Source organism: Plasmodium vinckei, assembly GCF_900681995.1.
Source record: "Plasmodium vinckei vinckei genome assembly, chromosome: PVVCY_10".
Classification (NCBI taxonomy): domain Eukaryota; phylum Apicomplexa; class Aconoidasida; order Haemosporida; family Plasmodiidae; genus Plasmodium; species Plasmodium vinckei.
Window position 1 is genome coordinate 870,638 of NC_051302.1, and position 19,152 is coordinate 889,789.

At 22.1% G+C, this 19,152-nt stretch overlaps 4 protein-coding genes across 4 annotated transcripts; 3 read left to right on the forward strand and 1 right to left on the reverse strand.

Moving 5' to 3' along the window:
- Positions 1 to 843: 843 nt before the first annotated feature.
- Positions 844 to 1,110, forward strand: PVVCY_1002260 (ubiquinol-cytochrome c reductase hinge protein, putative; the record flags this gene model as incomplete). Its single annotated transcript, XM_037634452.1, has 1 exon — positions 844 to 1,110. One exon carries the CDS (start codon positions 844 to 846, stop codon positions 1,108 to 1,110), a length of 267 nt encoding a protein of 88 aa, XP_037490549.1.
- Positions 1,111 to 1,687: 577 nt separating this feature from the next.
- On the reverse strand, positions 1,688 to 7,344 carry PVVCY_1002270 (conserved Plasmodium protein, unknown function; the record flags this gene model as incomplete). Its single annotated transcript, XM_008625677.1, has 2 exons — positions 1,688 to 6,729; positions 6,885 to 7,344. The coding sequence occupies 2 exons, from the start codon at positions 7,342 to 7,344 to the stop codon at positions 1,688 to 1,690; spliced, it is 5,502 nt and encodes a 1,833-aa protein (XP_008623899.1).
- A 3,050-nt stretch (positions 7,345 to 10,394) lies between these two features.
- On the forward strand, positions 10,395 to 13,739 carry PVVCY_1002280 (phosphoenolpyruvate carboxylase, putative; the record flags this gene model as incomplete). Its single annotated transcript, XM_008625678.1, has 1 exon — positions 10,395 to 13,739. The coding sequence occupies one exon, from the start codon at positions 10,395 to 10,397 to the stop codon at positions 13,737 to 13,739; it is 3,345 nt and encodes a 1,114-aa protein (XP_008623900.1).
- A 642-nt stretch (positions 13,740 to 14,381) lies between these two features.
- PVVCY_1002290 (conserved Plasmodium protein, unknown function) lies at positions 14,382 to 18,560 on the forward strand (the record flags this gene model as incomplete). The annotated part of the gene is made up of 1 exon (XM_008625679.2): positions 14,382 to 18,560. One exon carries the CDS (start codon positions 14,382 to 14,384, stop codon positions 18,558 to 18,560), a length of 4,179 nt encoding a protein of 1,392 aa, XP_008623901.2.
- Positions 18,561 to 19,152: the final 592 nt, after the last annotated feature.

Consider the following 19,152-nt stretch of genomic DNA (forward strand, 5'->3'; position numbering starts at 1 on the left):
TTTGCTTCCACGTAGAATGCCAACCTTTCTGTGTACATTTTTTATGTAACCGTTTCAAAGACAACATTTTGCTACAAATATAAAATATATAATTATACTAATATAATAATAAAGATAACAATTATAAAAAACGATAAATATATGCATAAAATGCATAAATATTTTTAAAATGTGCTTGAAATAGTGATAGTATTGAATGCTTCACTATTTCATTTTACTACATTTTTATTTTTAAAATATAATATCAAATTTCATCTTAAATAATTCCATTTTATTATAAACATCAGTATACTATTTGCTGGCATTATTGTTTTATATATTTTTTCCTATTCATGAAACTGTGTTTTTCTATAGTAAGTATGCGTGCAATATAAAAAATATTTATATACATATATAATATGGCATTATATACATTTACTGCATTATTGTAATTTGTATATTAATTTTAACAATAATAATTATTTTACAATACAATAACTATTTTTTTTTAATATAAAAAGTATTATATATTATTTACCCTTGGTAGAAATAAACAAAACATTATAAACTTTTAAAATTACAAACAAATACATAATTAACAAAAAGAAAACAAAATACATTTTCAGGGGGGAAGGCATTCATCAGTGTATTTCAAAAAGTTACAAGATAAAAATAATTTTTTCTTTTTTTATTCAAAATATATTAAGTTTTTGGAACAATTTTTTACCTTGTTTATTATTACATAAAGTCACAGATAATAAAATATATATTCTTCTTTTAAAAGAATAAAACACACAAAATATATTATGCACACCCCTAATCAAAGGAATACATTTAATATATAAAAACTTAAGACATGTAAATATGTCGTATCCATATAATACAGAATTTTTTGTTCGTTACCCAAAATTTAAAGAGAGAGATGAAAAGGATAGAACTACCGACCCTAGAATAGAGTTAGAAAAAAAATGTGAAGTAAAATGTGTACGCCCAGTAAATGAATATAAAAATTGCGTAACCAGAGTGAAGGCTAGAACTGACAATAAGGGAAATTGCCTAGGCCAGTATGAAGAGTTATATATTTGTATTGACCATTGTGTGGCGAAGGATTTGTTTAATTATTTAGTATAGGATTGGCTTAGCACATACATACTATATACGTGTATGTATGTGCGTATATATACCTAATTGTTCCATTCCTAAAAAATCGTATAATAAAATACTTATAGTTCCATTTTATATTTTTTTTTTTTTTACAAAAGCTTTATGATTTTATATTTTTATATCGATTTCTATATATTTTTTTTAAACAAATGAAAATACTTGCAATAGTTAAAAAATTATCTATCCACTACTTGTGGTAATATATACACAAAAATTGTCATATACAAATCCATGCAATCTAACATGGATATATGCATATTTACGAGTAGCAGGTAAATGGGTATATCGAAAAAAAATATATTTGTTACAATAAATGCGAAAGAGATAATCAAAAAATATAATAAGAGAAAACATACAAATATATAGCATATTATGCACATAATAATGATCAATTATTTTCATCAATAAAACTCGGAGGACTCGGTAAATGAACATAAAGGGGTATCGGAATTGGCTGGAAAAGTGAATGAATGAAAAAGTAAGGTAGTTTAAATTTACACTTTTCTACATTCCTGAATTCCCAAATGAATAATCAAAAGAAAATTCATAAAATAGATGACATTTTTATAAACGAAACTGTTGAACTATGTTCGCTTATAGCAGAATACATACGGGCAGGTTTGTCGTAATTTTGATCATCAAAGTTATAATTGACATAATCAATAACACATTCGATATTTTGCTCTTTATTATTTGCAGATAACAAAAGAGATAAATTATCGCTGTTAATCATGTTATTTTTATCATCTATTTGAGGTGATAATGCATCATTTTTTTTATTTTTTAAAGATGCATCACCATTTTGATTTAAATTATTATTATTTATATCTCCATTATTGTCGTTATTATTATTATTACCTTCACCATTTGTATTAACATTAGTGTGCATATTTTTTTTTGAAATTCTTCCTTTTAAGCCCCTTTGAATACGTCTTGATGTAATTGATCTATTTATCCTATGGATTCTAGAATTTATATTATTATTATTTTTTTCTAAAATACTATTTTTATCACCTTCATTTATATATACCTTTTTTAAAAAATCATAGAAATATTTTTCATATTTAGGTTTAATGATTACTTCTTTTTCTTCTGATTCAAATATTATATCTATTAATTTAAAAACTGTTTTTTCATTTAGTTTACTACTAAACCGTTTCAACAACCAAACTGCTTTATTAAATAATTGTTCACATTTTTCAAATAATGTAACTAATTTTTTATTAAACATTATTTTATATCTTTTTTTATAAATCCTTTTAATATCTGATGAAAAGTTTGTATCACTATATGACATTTTTTTTTTCTTTTTCTCAGGTTTACTATAATAATTTTTAAAATAATTTTCTTCTTTATTAATATTAAAATTATCTTTACTATTTTCGTTTTGTTCATTGTAAACTGCATCCATATATACACTGCTACTTCTTTCTGACTCGTTCAGGTTCTCACATTTATCAGGGCTATTACTTTCATCCAAATCATTTACACCAAACTTGTGTGCACTCTCAGACATTTCCGATCCTGAGAGACCATGTCCCATAGGGCAACTCAACGTGTTACTGTTACTATTATTGTTAGCATTACTGCTGAACTGGATAATTTTATTCGGGTAATTTGAAGAAACATTTTTATAGCTTCTCACAAAAGAAGACTGATCAAAGCTGTAGTAATTCAATTTTTTGTTTAACATAAATGATTTATTATTTTCATCTATAAGTAGTTTTAAAAATTTGTTTGGATTTTTTTTTTTATGCATTCTTTTTATAATATTAAACATTTTTGTAAGTATATCCTGAATTTTTTTAATATAAATAAATTTTGAATTCATAATAGTATTAATATAAGAAATAAAAAAAGCTTTGTATGTACATTCTAATAAGTCTAATATACTCAAATTTAATAAGTTGTCTAAATTTAATTCTCCAACAAAAAATGTATTAAAAGGACATTTAATATCTTTTATATGATTATAATTTTCTTTTACATAATCAAACATTACCTTTAAATAATCATTCTCTTTATAATATTTCATTTTCATTTCTTTATATATATTTTTTAAATAATTTATATCAATATTAATAAAATAACTATTTTTTATAGACTTATAACAATGCTTTAATACATTCTGTGATGAATATATAGTTTCTCCTATATTTAATTTATACCATTTTATGAAATCTTCAAAAGTTACAAGATCCATATTTTCATCACAATGTTTTAATATATCATAAATCAATGTTATCATATCATCTTGACTATTTACTTTTTTTGTTATAGCATTATTTTTCGTTATAAACAATTCAATATTATTTAAAGGATATGGAAAAAAATTTGATATTATTGTATTCTCCATAAAACATATTCGATTATTTTTATTAAAATTTTCTAACATTAATGGTTTATGCATTTCATTTATATGTTTTATATTCCTTACATTTTTAACATTAAAAATAGTTGCCTTGCTTCTACTATATCCACATCTAAAATTATTATTATTTTCAAATTGCTTATTCATACCATTTCCTATATCTTGTTTTTTTTTTTCATCTCCTATATCAATACCATCAACAATTTTTGTAAGTGATTCTGTACTTTCTTTTATACTCAAGAAACTTTCGTTATTATAATTTATATCATCATTAGATGATGATATATTATTAACATTTTTATTTACATATGTAGTAGATATTTGCGTTTGAAGAAAATTGTTAGATGCATCAGCTCCAATTGGCAACGATTCTGTAGATGTCACATTTTCAGTTGAACTTTTCATTTCACAGGAATAAAATATATTTTCTTCTGAATTACCCATCTTAGTAAAATGAGAAGTTATATTACTAACTTCATTTGCATAATAACTTGAGCATACATCTGAATCTATTTCATTTTTTTTTTCATTTTGAGTTTGATATTGATTTTCTTTTTGTATATCAATATGGTTACTAATAGGACAAACTTTTAATTCTTTTTTTTTGATAAGTTTTTCTCTCATTTCATTAATTTTACACTGTTGTATTGATATGTTTAAAGCTTTTATACATTGAGATAATATTGAACAAGAATAGGAATAAATATTTAAAGGCCCATATGATAAATATAAATAATCATTATATATATATTCATTATTTTCATATTTATTTCTTATATTATCAAAAAATTGATTCCAAATGTAATAAAAAGTTTTTATATTACTTGAATGACTAATTAAATAAAAAAATAAAATTGATATTTTTTCTTCATGGTGACATAAAAAATACTTATCTTTAATTAATAAAAAATCTTTAATAAGTTTTTGAATTTTTGCATTTTCTAATCTTTTTTTCTTTTTTTTTTCATTCATCTTTTTTAAATTTATATATCTTATCTGATTTTTTATTTTTTTATTATACCAATAATTTGATCGTTTTATAAATATATCATTTTTTCCTAACACATAATATATTTCTCCAAATTTATTTAGACAAACATTAGATTCAGTTTTCTTTTCGTTACACATTTTACCTGTTTCTATTTCACCATTTTGCTCACAATTATTATTTTTTTCTTTATTATTTTTATTGCCATTCATATCAGCTGGTACTACATTCGAATTATTTCCTACACCAGTCCCATTTGATATAACATCCTTTGTAAGAGCAATTCCATTTTGAATTTTTTTTCCAAGAAAAGAATTATTTATATCATTCATGCTTGTATATAAAAGTCTATATCGTTTCACCGATTTTACATTATTTTTTTTTTCATCTTCATTATTACTACTATTGTTTTGACTACCATTTCCACTATCATTATAATATTCACTACTACTATCATTGTAGTAATTATTTTTACTGTATTTACATGAAGTGTTATTCCATTGATATATTTCTTTTTTATTATTACTAAACATATTGTTAATAATTTTATCTAGATAATATCTTGTTGGCTCATCATCAATATTAAAGCAACTAAAAAAAGGTATCTCACAATCTTTTAACCATTCCATATTTTTTAGTGACATAAATTTTACTACATAATTATGAATAGAAGAAAAATCACTATTTTTCATTTTTGCATTATCATTATTTTCATTATTATTATTATTTTCACTATTATTGTTATTACTACTATTGTTAGTCTGTTCACATCTTTGTCTTTTTAATCCTAATAATTCATTATAATATAATCTTAAAATATTTTTTAACAAATAGCTATTTTTACCTTTAAATTTATCGGTAGTAATAAATCTTATTTTCCAAACACTATTTATTTTAGTCTTTCCAATTTCTGTCCTTTCATTTCCATCACCCTCATAAATGTTCATAATTTTATTTTCCATGTTACTAATAAAATTTAAAATCGAAATACTTATATATGGATTATTTTCATATCTTGGGAAATTTTTATGGATTACCAACAAGTTACACAATTTGTTAATATCATCAAAGGTATGTGATTTTTCTTTTTGTTTTTCATGAACTTTTTTTTTATCATTTCCATTATTTATTAAATCATAGTTAGGCTCTAAAGATGACGAATAAAATTCCAAGGATGTGTCAAGGAAAGAATTAATATTTTCATCTTCATTATCTAAAGAACAAAAATGGTCAATATTGCTAATCCAACCTATATCATTAACTTCTGTATCCCCTGATAATATATTTGATATTTTCACTTTTTTTAAATTCCCTTCATAATAATTGGGCTTATATAAAATATTATTTTTAACATTATATAAATAATTTTGTCTACTATCTTTTTTATATTCATAAGGCTTACTATCATTTAACTCCTTATTTTGTCCTTTTACTTTTCTTTTAAAATAACACATAGATATCTTTTTACCATAATAATCATTTTTAATATAATTATATATATTATTTAAATACACATATGGATAACGGTTTTTATCATATTTATTTATTCTATATTGATCTCTTAATAAATATATTTTACTTTTTTTTTTATTTTTTTTTATTTGTTTTTTTTTAACATTATCTTTTAATAATCTATATTTTACATTTTTTAAATTTATAGATCTTGATATATATGTATAATATGGTTGACTAATGAAATATATATATTTTAAATATACGTTAATATTATGTATATTTTTTCCTCTTATATTTGATAAATGAATAAATAAACAAAATAATGATACTAAATGATCCAAACTAAATCCTTTAAAATAGTTATAAAACTTAAATGAATGATAATTTACTTCACATCCTGCCCCTTTATATATCGAAATATAATTTTTATCATTTTCATTCCTACATAAACTTCTAAACACTTTATCGTCAAATTTGTTATTGCTAGATGAATTACAATATATAATTACGTTATCATTTCCTTTTTTATGAATAGGGACATAAGGATTCATACATTTATAATATGTATAATCACTAATAAAAAAATGACCTTGATATATATAATTACTTTTATCCACTACAACAAAAGTAGGAACATATATATTTACTTCACTAAGAGCTTGTTCTAAACTGTTTAATATCAAATTACTGATTGAAAAATTCTCTATACTCATATATTGCTCATCATCTACATTATTCTTTTCTATTATTTCAATCTTTACATATTCATTTACTGTCAAGGAGAAAAAAAAATATAAATATCGATGAAATAGGTATCAATAAACGGCTGTACGTACATAAAATTATGACAATATATTAACATTACATAAAGTACACACACATATATTTACATAACTAATGCTGAACAAAATGAATATAAAAACTTACGAAAAAAAAATCTTTCAATGGGGAAAGCTCGGGAAGGGAAAATGGCTACATCAGAACAACTTACATTACCATGTAAGCAATAAAAGAAATTTACAATTGACACATTTTTATTATAATTATAAGAGTCATCAATAAATGGTATAATGTTTTGGCATTTACTTTTGGGATAATATGTATAACTTAATTTTATTGTATATTCTTTTTTACTATATTTTTTTATAAAATTACATGTATCATCTACATTCATAATTAAAACAAGAGGAGTTAATGGCTTTTTTCTTTCCTCAATATTTATAAAAACATATTTTTCTTCATATTTCTTTTTTGTTTCTAATATATTTAACTTCCTTAAACTTACTAACAGATCTTTTGTAAATATTTCAAACTCACTAAGTCTCGTAAAATCCGTATAATCATCTGTATAGAGGGACTCATGTTCATTCCTTTTTAAGTAATTCATTATGTTTGTACTACCTTCACCTTTTTTCTATCTGTTTTATTTTTTTTGTTATGTTTGTGCAGGTATTTCTTTATAATATGCTTGCACATATGCTCCTCTCTATAATTATAAAATCCATTCAAAAATATAAACAAATTATATTTACTATTATTATTTAATCGTTAATTCATTTTAATATACTCCTTTCGAGAAACCTATTTATGGCTCTTTTCATTTTCCATAAAATATAATAATACAATAAAAATATTTAACTATAAACATAAATCAGATGAAAATTAATTAGCTAAAAAATAAAGCTATAGCTACATATATAATATTATAGATTTTTTTTTATATTTTTATTTATTTATATATTCCATATTTCACAAATAGTGCGTACTATTCCTATCATCATTTTTATTTAAATTTAAACGGGTAAAAATATGATATATATAATATATATATTTTTTATTACCTATGGAAATATGACTTGTATTGAACAAAGGGCATTATAACATATACAATTAAATATATTTTTTTTTTACTAATATTATACTATATGTATAAAATAAAAAATTTAATATAATTTTTTTTCTCTCAACTATTTATTAGACTATATTTATTTTATATAAAAACTTGTATAGAAAGGGATAACCTTAACCAAGCTGAAAACCACATACCATATATATCCATTTTTTTTATTTGAAAATATCTTAATTACATTTCAATAAATCATGGTTTATATTTGAAAATAGTGTTAAAAATAAATCAATAAAATGAGATGAAAAAAATTGGTGATATAACATAATAAAAAAGCATATACATATTATATAGATAGTAATATATACACAATCGAATGTATATATTACTTCATAATTATACATATACTGTAATTTTAAAAAATAATTTTTAATAGTTTAATCATAAATTTAGTTATGTTAAAATGTGTCATTACAATTTCTATATTATATATATCTCCACAAATAAGTGAATATATCAAATTAAGTCTTGTCCTTAAATAATTTGTACAATTTTTTGAGGAGATTATAATATGTTTATGAATTATATCTGCATTTATATAAATGTTCGATATATAGATCTATAATAATGTAGCAACTGCATTTAGGACATATATTTTTCTTATTCTCTAACATGTTTTGCATAAAACAAGCTTTTATATAATTATCATTTTCCAACACACCGCTGTAATTTTGTAAAAAAAAATTTATTAATGATATGTCCAAGCTCATTTTTTTTGATATGCTAAAATAAAAAAAAAATGCAACCTTCCATATATACAATTGTTAATCCAAATTTCTCAGACTTTAAAACAATTTAAAAATTAACCTTAAAGATATTATGTATTGATATTATTAGGAGAATAAAAAAAAAAACAAGACACTTACATATATCATATTTCATAAAGCTGTTTATTTTGTGTAAAAAAATTTTAAATATATTAATTATAATATTTCAGACAATAAGTTAATAAAATACATCATATATTTTTTTATATTTATATTTAACAGAACTTGAATTTAATTTTTATAAAATAATTTGTTCTCAACCATTGTTATAAAAAATATGTGAATATACACACATATATTAATTCAATATATATTTTGTCCTTAGTTTTTTTTTCTCTCTACATATATATGTTTGTCTTTCAAACACATAAAAACATTTACCATTTATGTGGTACTACATGCTAAGTGATTTATTTTATATATCATATATAAGTTCCAAACAAAAAAAAAGTCAAATTAATTTTAAAATATTTATTCCCAATAATAACTTGGTTTTATAATAAAATAAATTTATTATTAATTTTTTTGAGAATGTGTAGACTTATTTTATGGTGAAAAAATATATGCTAAAAATGGCTATATTACTGTTACTTGTTTTGCTTTATTTTTGTTTGCAAATAAACAGTTTCACATTCTTACACAGGTTTTATTTTACTGTTTTATAATTTTCAAATTAAAAAAAAAAGTAAGTCTTATTCAATTATGAAATAGTTCAAAGCATATAAACATTTGTCATATATATCCTATACATATTTACCATACATTTTTTGTTTACCTTTAATATGAAGTTATAAACAAATGATCAATGACCTTATACTATTTCTTTTCATTTCATTTTTAATCACAAATTAAACGAAGAAATAAGTTGACTTTTTTTGTATTAATTTTAAAAACTGCTAGACAAATTATATAGTACAAACATATTGGAACATAAATCTATTATAAACAAAACATGTTGCAAATTATCAAAAATAATAAAAACATAAAAAATTATAATTTTATTTAACAATTTTATACAATAAATCTTAGTTTTTATTTCAATAATATGCTCATTTTACTTTTTAATTAAAATATTATCCTACCCGTTTCTTTATTTATGTGTATATAATATATCCATATAATATATAGAGAATTATCATACATGTGCCGTAAAAATGTATATAAAAAAATTTTTATAAAGAAGTAAAAAAAATGTAATAAATACTAAGTTAAAATAATAATAAAACAAATGGAAAAATAACATAATTCATGATAATAATAAAAATCAAATAATAATAATAATTCAAATAGTAACAAAATCCGTAAATTTACTAAATAAAAATAATTGTAAAATATGGATTACCATTTCTATTATTAAATTTTTATAAATTTCACAAGCCAATATAAAATATTTTTATCACATAAATGAAATTTTTTACAATTTTTTATCAAGTCCATAACAATATATATATATATATATACTTTTTTTCCATTATTCAATAAATACAATAAGCTACACACATATAATATACATATGAAATATTATAGACCGATATGTGTTTAAACAGAACTATACATTGTTTTGTTGTAATACTATAACACTAAAAACTTTTTTATAATTAAATAATATTCCATCATATGCCCCTCTACATATTTTCTTTATCATAAATTTGGGGATAAATAATTTCAGCCTTCCGCTAACCCCTATTCTTCTGATATTTCGTGTCTCAAGTTTATACAAATTTTGTTTTATTCATTTTTATATTAATAAAGTAATCATAAAAAATGGAAAATAGTTTGAATATTTCACAAGGTAGTGGGGAAGATGACGGAAAGCTGAGGTTTCTGATAGAAGGGAAAATGATGGAAACACAATATCCAGTTGATTTTATTAAACCTCTAAAAGGTGATATAAAAGCATTAGATTTTTTATTATTTGATATGCTAAAAAATAATTTACCTCAAAATTTGTATGAAGTATTATGTACAATTCATGATTTATCTGAAAAGTATAGTGAAAATCCAACTAATGAAAATTTTGAATTATTAAAAAATTGTGTATATGATTTAAAAGATGAATATTTAGGGACCATTGTTAATGCCTTTGGTCATATGTGTGTATTATCGAATTTTGCCGAATGGGCTCATAGAGGAAGAAGAAGAAAAGCATTTGAAAAATCTTTTATTCCAAATGATAAAATATATAATGCTGCTTATGAAACATTAAGAGGAACACTCAATATATTAATAAATAATGGAATAAATATAAATGATATATATGAACAAATATGCAATCAAACAATCGAGTTTGTTTTAACTACACACCCAACACAAGCAATCAGAACATCACTTTTAAAAAATTATATCCAATTAGGAGAATTATTATTAAAACTTGATAATACAAATAAAGAATTATATAAAAAAAAATTATTATGTAATAATTTAAAAGCTTATTTATTATCTTCATGGAAAACAGATGTAATAAGAAGAATAAAACCAACACCTATTGATGAAGCTATATCTTTACTTGATATTGTTGAAAATTGTATTTTTTATAGAATTCCTAATATTATTAGATATATAGATAATGTTTTATTAGAATATAATATGCCACCTGTTAAGTTAAAATCTAAAATTTGTTTATTTTCATCTTGGGCAGGTGGTGATAGAGATGGTAATCCATTTGTTCTACCAGAAACAACACAATATGTTTGTTATATGAATAAAATAAGAGGATGTGAATTATTTATTCCTATGATTGAAAAACTAATCAGAAATTTAACAATACATCAATGTACTATCCATTTTAAAAATTATGTTAAAAATTTAGAACATAATATATCTGATATTATATTTGATAAAGATCAATATTGCTTAGGAAAAAAATTTCAATGGTTTTCTCCATTTTCAAAGTATAATAAAAAAGAAATATATCGAAGGGCACTCTTAATTGTTCTAACAAAATTAAAAAGTGTCGTATATGTATATAAAGCATTAATATCGGGAGAATCAATAGATCCAGATTTTGAAAATATAATGTTTAAAAGCACAGAAGAATTCGAAGAAATTTTATTGGAATGTTATAAAAGTCTTATCGAATCTGGAAATGCATTAATTGCAGAAGGATATTTAAAAGATGTTATAAGAAATGTTAGTATTTTTGGATTACATCTTATGAAACTAGATATTAGACAAGAATCAGAAAAACATATACAAGCAATGAATTATATATGCCAAAAATTAAATATAAAAAAATATGAATTATTAAATGAAGAAGAAAGAATAACATTCTTAACAGATATACTCGAATCAAATAGACCTATAATACCAAATAATATAGAACAAGAACCAGATGTACCATCAGATTTTTTAAATATTATTAAAACTTTTGATATGTGCTCAAGATTAGAAGAAAGTGCATTAGGAGCATACATTATTTCAATGTGCCAAAATGCATCTGATATTTTATTAGTTGAAGTATTTCAAACAAGTTTTAAAAAAAGTATACATAGAAAAACACAACGTGTTGTACCATTATTAGAAACTATACAATCATTACAAATGTCATCTACTATTTTAGAAAACTTAATAAAAAATAAATGGTATAGAAATCATTTAAAAAATAATTTTGATAATATCCAAGAAATAATGATAGGATATTCTGATTCAGGAAAAGATGGTGGACGATTAACATCTGCATGGGAATTATTTAAAGCACAAGAAAGATTAGTACAAGTAGGAGCAAAATATTCTGTAGAAGTTCGATTTTTTCATGGACGTGGGGGTAGTGTTAGTAGAGGTGGGGGACCTCAACATTTAGCAATTCTATCTCAACCAATTAATACAATTAAAAATTATATAAGAGTAACTATACAAGGAGAAGTTATTACACAAGATTTTGGTTTGAAGGGTATGGCATTAAGATCTGTTGAAACTTATATTTGTGCACTTTTAAAATGCTCTTTATTAAAAAATAAAGTTTCAATAAAAAAAGAATGGAGAGATCTTATGGATGATATTAGTGAATTAACTACTAAAGAATATAGAAAAGTTGTTTATGAAAATCCAGATTTTGTTAAATATTTTCGACATGCAACTCCTGAAATAGAAATCGGAAAATTAAATTTAGGATCAAGACCATCAAAAAGAAAAAAAGGAAATGTAGAATCATTAAGAGCTATTCCTTGGGTTTTCTCATGGACTCAAAATAGAATGCATCTATCTGTTTGGTTAGGAATTGAAGAAATATATGAATACGTTATGAATAATAATAAATTAGAAATTTTACAAGATATGTATAAAAATTGGCCATTCTGTACAAGCTTTTTTAATCTAATCAGTATGGTTATGGCTAAAGCTAGTATACAAATAACAGAAGAATATGATATATTAGTTCCAAATAATTTAAAATATATAGGAGTACAATTACGTGAAAAACTAAAAAAATCAATGCAATTAACTTTACTAGTCACAAAGGAACAAAACTTTTGTGACAACGATCAAATAACAAAAAGGTCAATCGAAGCTCGAACTAAATGGGTTACTGTTTGTAATTTAATTCAGATACAAGCTCTTAAACGGTTAAGAAATAAAGAGGGTAACACATATTTTGATCCTAAAAATGTTAATTTCTCTCAAGATGATAATAATATGACATTAAAAGTACCTAAAGAAAACTCATTTTTAAATAATACCGCGATAAATTATAAAGATATAAATAAAGAAGATAGTCCCACAAGTAATGACATAAAAAAATATGATAATGAATATATTTTTTTAACAAAATCTGCTTCATATGATAAATATGAACATTCAAAAGATAATTCTTATAGCAGTAGTATCATTATTGATCCACATTTAAGTAGAAAAAAAAATAAATTAATAAAAAATCCAAAATTCGAACCTCTTTTAAATTATTCTTTATCTCCATATTTATATAGTGATTTTGAAAATTATGGACTTTCTGATGATAATATAGGATTCGAATTTAAATATGATAAGCGAATATCAAAAAATGATAATTCTTCTTATGATGAAATATCAAAAACATACATAGATTATATTTCTATTAATGATGCTTTAATAGTATCTATAAAGGCAATTGCAGCTGGTATGCAAAATACCGGATAACCCATATTTTTTTTATGCCTTAACACTTTATTTACATACTATATGTGTTCATACACCTTTTTCATGTTGGAATACTCTGATATTACTCCAACTCATTCGTGTATACACATTTATGCACTACTACACCTACATATTTTTAATCTCTTTTTTATCGTTCTCCGTTTTTTATGTATTCCTACGTATATACATACATACGAAATTTCTAATTTATACAATTTAAAAAATTAATAAAATTTGATAAAGGGACATACGAAATGTATGAACAAGTTTTTCCCGTCATCGGCCTCCCCTGTGTAGAGAAATATATTATTTCTTTCACTAATATGACAAAATATTAAAAAAAAAGTAAATAAATAAATAAAAAAATAAATAAAAATAATAAATGGAATATACTTAACTAAAAAAATATTTAACGACTTTAGAAAAAAAGAAAATGAGAACCTCTTAGGTCATTTCTCCTTTGTCGACACAGTTATAACGTATCCTTGCTAATTTTTTTTTTTTTTAATGAAAAATTTGAATATGTTCATACTAAGAGCTAGCTAATATTATTTTATTTTTATTTCATTTTTATTTTTATGTTTTATACCCTTTATAATTCTTTGGTTAGCTTTCTAAAATGAAAATATTAAATGGTGACCTATGGATAATGGGAAAAATAAATTCAACGAGCGACTCTTGAATGAGTTCGAAAATCTTAAGGGTTATGACACAATTTGCGATGTTTTGTCATATTGCCTAAAAAATAAACAACCAAACAAATACAAGGAAGGAAAAATAATCAAAAATAAATATCTATATAAACTAATTGAATCGAAATATGTAAATAACATTTTCTGTGAATTATTTCTTAACAAAAAATCTGCGAAAAAATTTGCAAATAATACCAACATATTTTCTCCATATTCTGTGAAAAAAATCGTTCAAATCAAAAAAGGAAAAGATGAAGTAGAAATAGATCTAGAGAACGAATATGAAAATGAAAAGCCAAATGATCCAGTTATACTCCACCATGATATTAAAACAGAGACGACATACTTTTATACTAGCGAAGGAAATAATTTTTATATTTTTTTCAAAATTAATCATTATATAAATAAGGAGTTATTTTATACTAATACAAATAAGTATATACCATCTATTTTTATATTTTTTTATGATATTAATAATTTTAATAAAATAGAAGATAATACTGTTCCCATTCAAATTTATAATAATGGCAAAAATGTGTCTTCTATGAATTCCCAATCGCTTTTAACCAAATATTATGAAGTATACAATCATTATAAAAAAGAAATTAATGATTTTTTAAAAAATTATAATAATTTATTTAAAAAAAATATAAAAAAAAAAAGAGAAATACCAATAAATAATACAAATGTGGAAGAACAAAAACTGAAAAATCAAAATTACATAAAAAAAAATATCACTGATGAACAACCAAATAAAATATGTACAGACAGGCTTTTTATAAAAGAAGATCAAAAAAAAAAAAAAAAAAATACACACACACAATCTCAACCAATAACAAAAAAAATTGTTGATCATTATGTTTTATTAGCCAATTATGAAGACTATAATGAAATATCCTATTTTGATTTTATCAACATATTTGAAAATATTTTCTATAAATATAATATAATCGATTGTAATTTTGAACATAATTTAGAGAAATTAAATATGCTTGATAAAAAATGGAATGATAAAACTTATGATGAACAAATAGACATTTATTTTAACTTCAAGGAGAAACATAAAAATGATGGAACAAATAAATTAAGTGATACAAATATTTTTTTTGATAATTTAAAAAATGACAAAATACAGTTACATAAACATCAAGGGATTGTCTCTATTCCCAATGAAAGAAATAACATTATAAGAAATGATCATGACATAAACTCAGGAGTCCACATTTTAATGAAAGAAAACAAAAATTTTAATTGGTGGTATAAGTCATATTTTATATTTAGTTTAACGAAAAATAAAAACAATTTCAACCAAATATGTGCAATAAAAAATTTTAAGAAAGTTAATCATTTATTGAAAAAAAACAAAAATGAAATAATAAATAATCCCATATATATATATAGTACCAGATCTAAAGGTGGTAACGAATTTTATATAACATATAATAATGTCAATAAATGCTTTTCTATTTTTATGCCCCCATTTTTAATATATTTTAATAAAGATAAGTGGGTACTTTTTAATTTGAATGAATATAATTCACAGGATCAAAGAAAAGAAAATTCACGTCTTATGTTAAACATTTTAATTGAGCTATTTCTTTCTATTCGTATGATATATTTTAAAAAAAAAATTATAAGAAAACTTAAAGTATACCTTTTGGAAAGAACATTAAAGGGTTACGCACGATGTAGAATGGCTAGTGTGAAAAATAAAAGTTTTAATTGTAGAAAGGCTAGTAGCAAATTAAATGAAAAGAGCAACATAACATATGAATACACATTTTACTCAGTGATCGACAATTTTTTTTTAGCACAAGGTGAAAATTATTTAGGGAATAATAAATTATTCAAAAAGATTAAAAAGATTTTATTAAAATGCGCTAATTTTAGTAAATATGTTTGCTTTAAATTTTCAAAAACAAAGGTGGAACATATTTGTGCTTGTATTCATGATTTGGTCTCTTGGGCTAATAAATTCGAGCACGAAATATTTAAAAATGGAAGGAAAGAACATGTATATATACATTTTGTGCAAAAAAAAACTAATTTACTTCCGAATTGTATTAATGAGAGTTGTGATAAAAGTAATGCAATTAGTAAAAGGGAAAATACAACCTTCCATAAAATTTGTTCATTCAAAATAACATCATATAAGGATAAAATATTCCAAATAAGTAAAAACATATGTATGCATTTATTTCATCTTTTTAAATCATTAGAGAAATCATTAAATTGGGATACAATATATATACTAAAACATGCACAATTTATTTTATTGCGGTTCCCATATATATGTTATACCATATGTTATAGTAAAAGGAAAGTTCAAAACTTAAAAAGGGTATTATGTAGAGCATATATACGGTATGGAAGTATGTGGTTTTGCAAAAAATATTTGAAAAATACACATAAAAATATCTTATATTTAATAAAAAAGAAAAAAAAGAAACTATTATGGAATACCTTTCTGAATAAGAAAGACATTTTTTTGTTTTGGTACTTATTAAAAATCCAAAAGTTATTATTATATTTTTATTTATGTATGATCACAAATTATTGTGCAAAAAAAAGTTTACGTTGTTGTTGTTACTGTTCAGCTAAGAAGAAAAAAGACATATTCTCCATAAGAGAAAAAGAACCAAAACAAGTTTCATATACATATAACATGCTGCATAAAACCTTTACCGATTTAATTAAAGAAATTAAAAGCGAAAAACAAAAAAAAAAAATATTTTTACATTTTAGAAAAAATGCAAATATTAGCTGTTTGTGTAAGGTAAAAAGCAGTACATTTTATGAACAGTCAGAAAAATCTAGCTATTTTGATTGTTACAAAAAAGCTAAAAAAAAAAAAAAAAAAATAGCTTTTACACTAAAAAGTGTACATATGAATAAATACTTTTTAAAAAATAAAAGAAATGTGCAAATTATACAAAATGGTAATAATAACCAAAAGGAAGAAATAGTTAAGGATACCAGCCAAACACAAAACAACATACTACAAAATGAATATCCCATAGAAGAAAAAAGCTGTTTAAAACAAGAAAGTTATTGTAACTTTTTCAAGTTGAAGAATATGAAAAAATTAATCATAAAATATGGAGATTGCTTAACTACAAAAATCAATAACGAATTTAATAGATCAAAAAAAAAGCATATTTTTTTAAACGCAAATAAAGTAAAGCACGAACTAGTAAAAATAGCACACCTTTTCCAATATGAAGCGAAAAATGTTATTAACTTTATTAATATGATATACAAAGGAACAAGCCAAACAACATTTGAAATATATACTAAGGAAAACCTCAATGATGATAAAAATATACACGATGAAAACATTACTAGTTATAAAAATAAAGAAAGAGAAAAAATGAAAGACAATTTACAAGAAGTTAGTCAGACAATTACTCTTTTACTGTCTAAAGAAATACAAGTTAATAAAAATTTGTCTGTTTATAATATATCACCAATAATTTTAAAAGAAAAAAAATCATATATAAACAAAAATGAAAAAATAAATTGTAAAATAATAAGAGAATTTTTTTATTCATCAGAATATTCACTTAATAAAATATACAATAATAGTAATGTACATAAGTATCATATTAAATTAAATTATTTAGCCTTTTTTATAAATGGACATATGACATATTCGGTTGATATTTTTTGCAACAACTATGAAAAGCTAAATATATCAAAAGATAAAATATATTTTTTAAACATAAATAAAAATTATTTAATTAAAAATATATTCATTGAAACAACTTTGTATTTTATAGAGTATGTTTTTTCACACATACCTGAAATTGCTACATTTATTAAAGCTAACAAGTACAATAAGAATAAGAGAAATAAAAATACATTTGATATATATAAAATATTATGCTATGAAGTGAACGAAAATGAATATAAACTAAAAAAAAAGATTAAAATAAAAAAAAACGGAAAATTTGTTCTTAAAATATTTATATTCCCAAAGGAAAACATCCTTTTTTTATATTCTTACGAGAATAAGATCAGTGAAAAGATTGGCAAAATATGTAATCCCATTGTAGTTAAATTTTTCAAACAAGATAAATACTATGAGACATTTTTAGAAAGCTCATATTTAGGAGTATATGATAATTAGTATGCTGGGAAATATAGGGCACACTACTATCCAAAATACGAACTTTCCTCTTGTAAAGTTATTATAAACTTTGTTTTTGTTTTTTTTTGTTGTATATGTATATATTTATTTATTTACTTATTTCCTTATTATTTGCTTTCCTACTTATTTACTACATTTTTTAAATGTGTGTGGAGAAAAATATATTAAAATAAAAACTCTATAACAATTGAAGACTCATGGATAATGAGCATTTATATAGTATATATTATTTTTATAAGAAAAGGGAATTGCATAGACAATAATGAGTGTATAGTGCTTTACACATAATAAATATAAACTTACGGAAAAGGTATAGGTGGGCAATAATGTAAATACATTTGGACCGTATATTAAAAAAAAATGTAAAAAATTATAAAAAAATAAAAAATAAAATAATTGTAAAATATAACAATTAATATTTACAATTTGTTGACAATGCCATTCATCGAAATTAATAGTTTGCTAATTTTATTGTTCTATGAAGCATTAAAAATAAACGAATATATAATATAAATATAATTTTCATTATTATTTTGAATATTTTTATGTTTGTTTGTTTATTTGTTTTTAA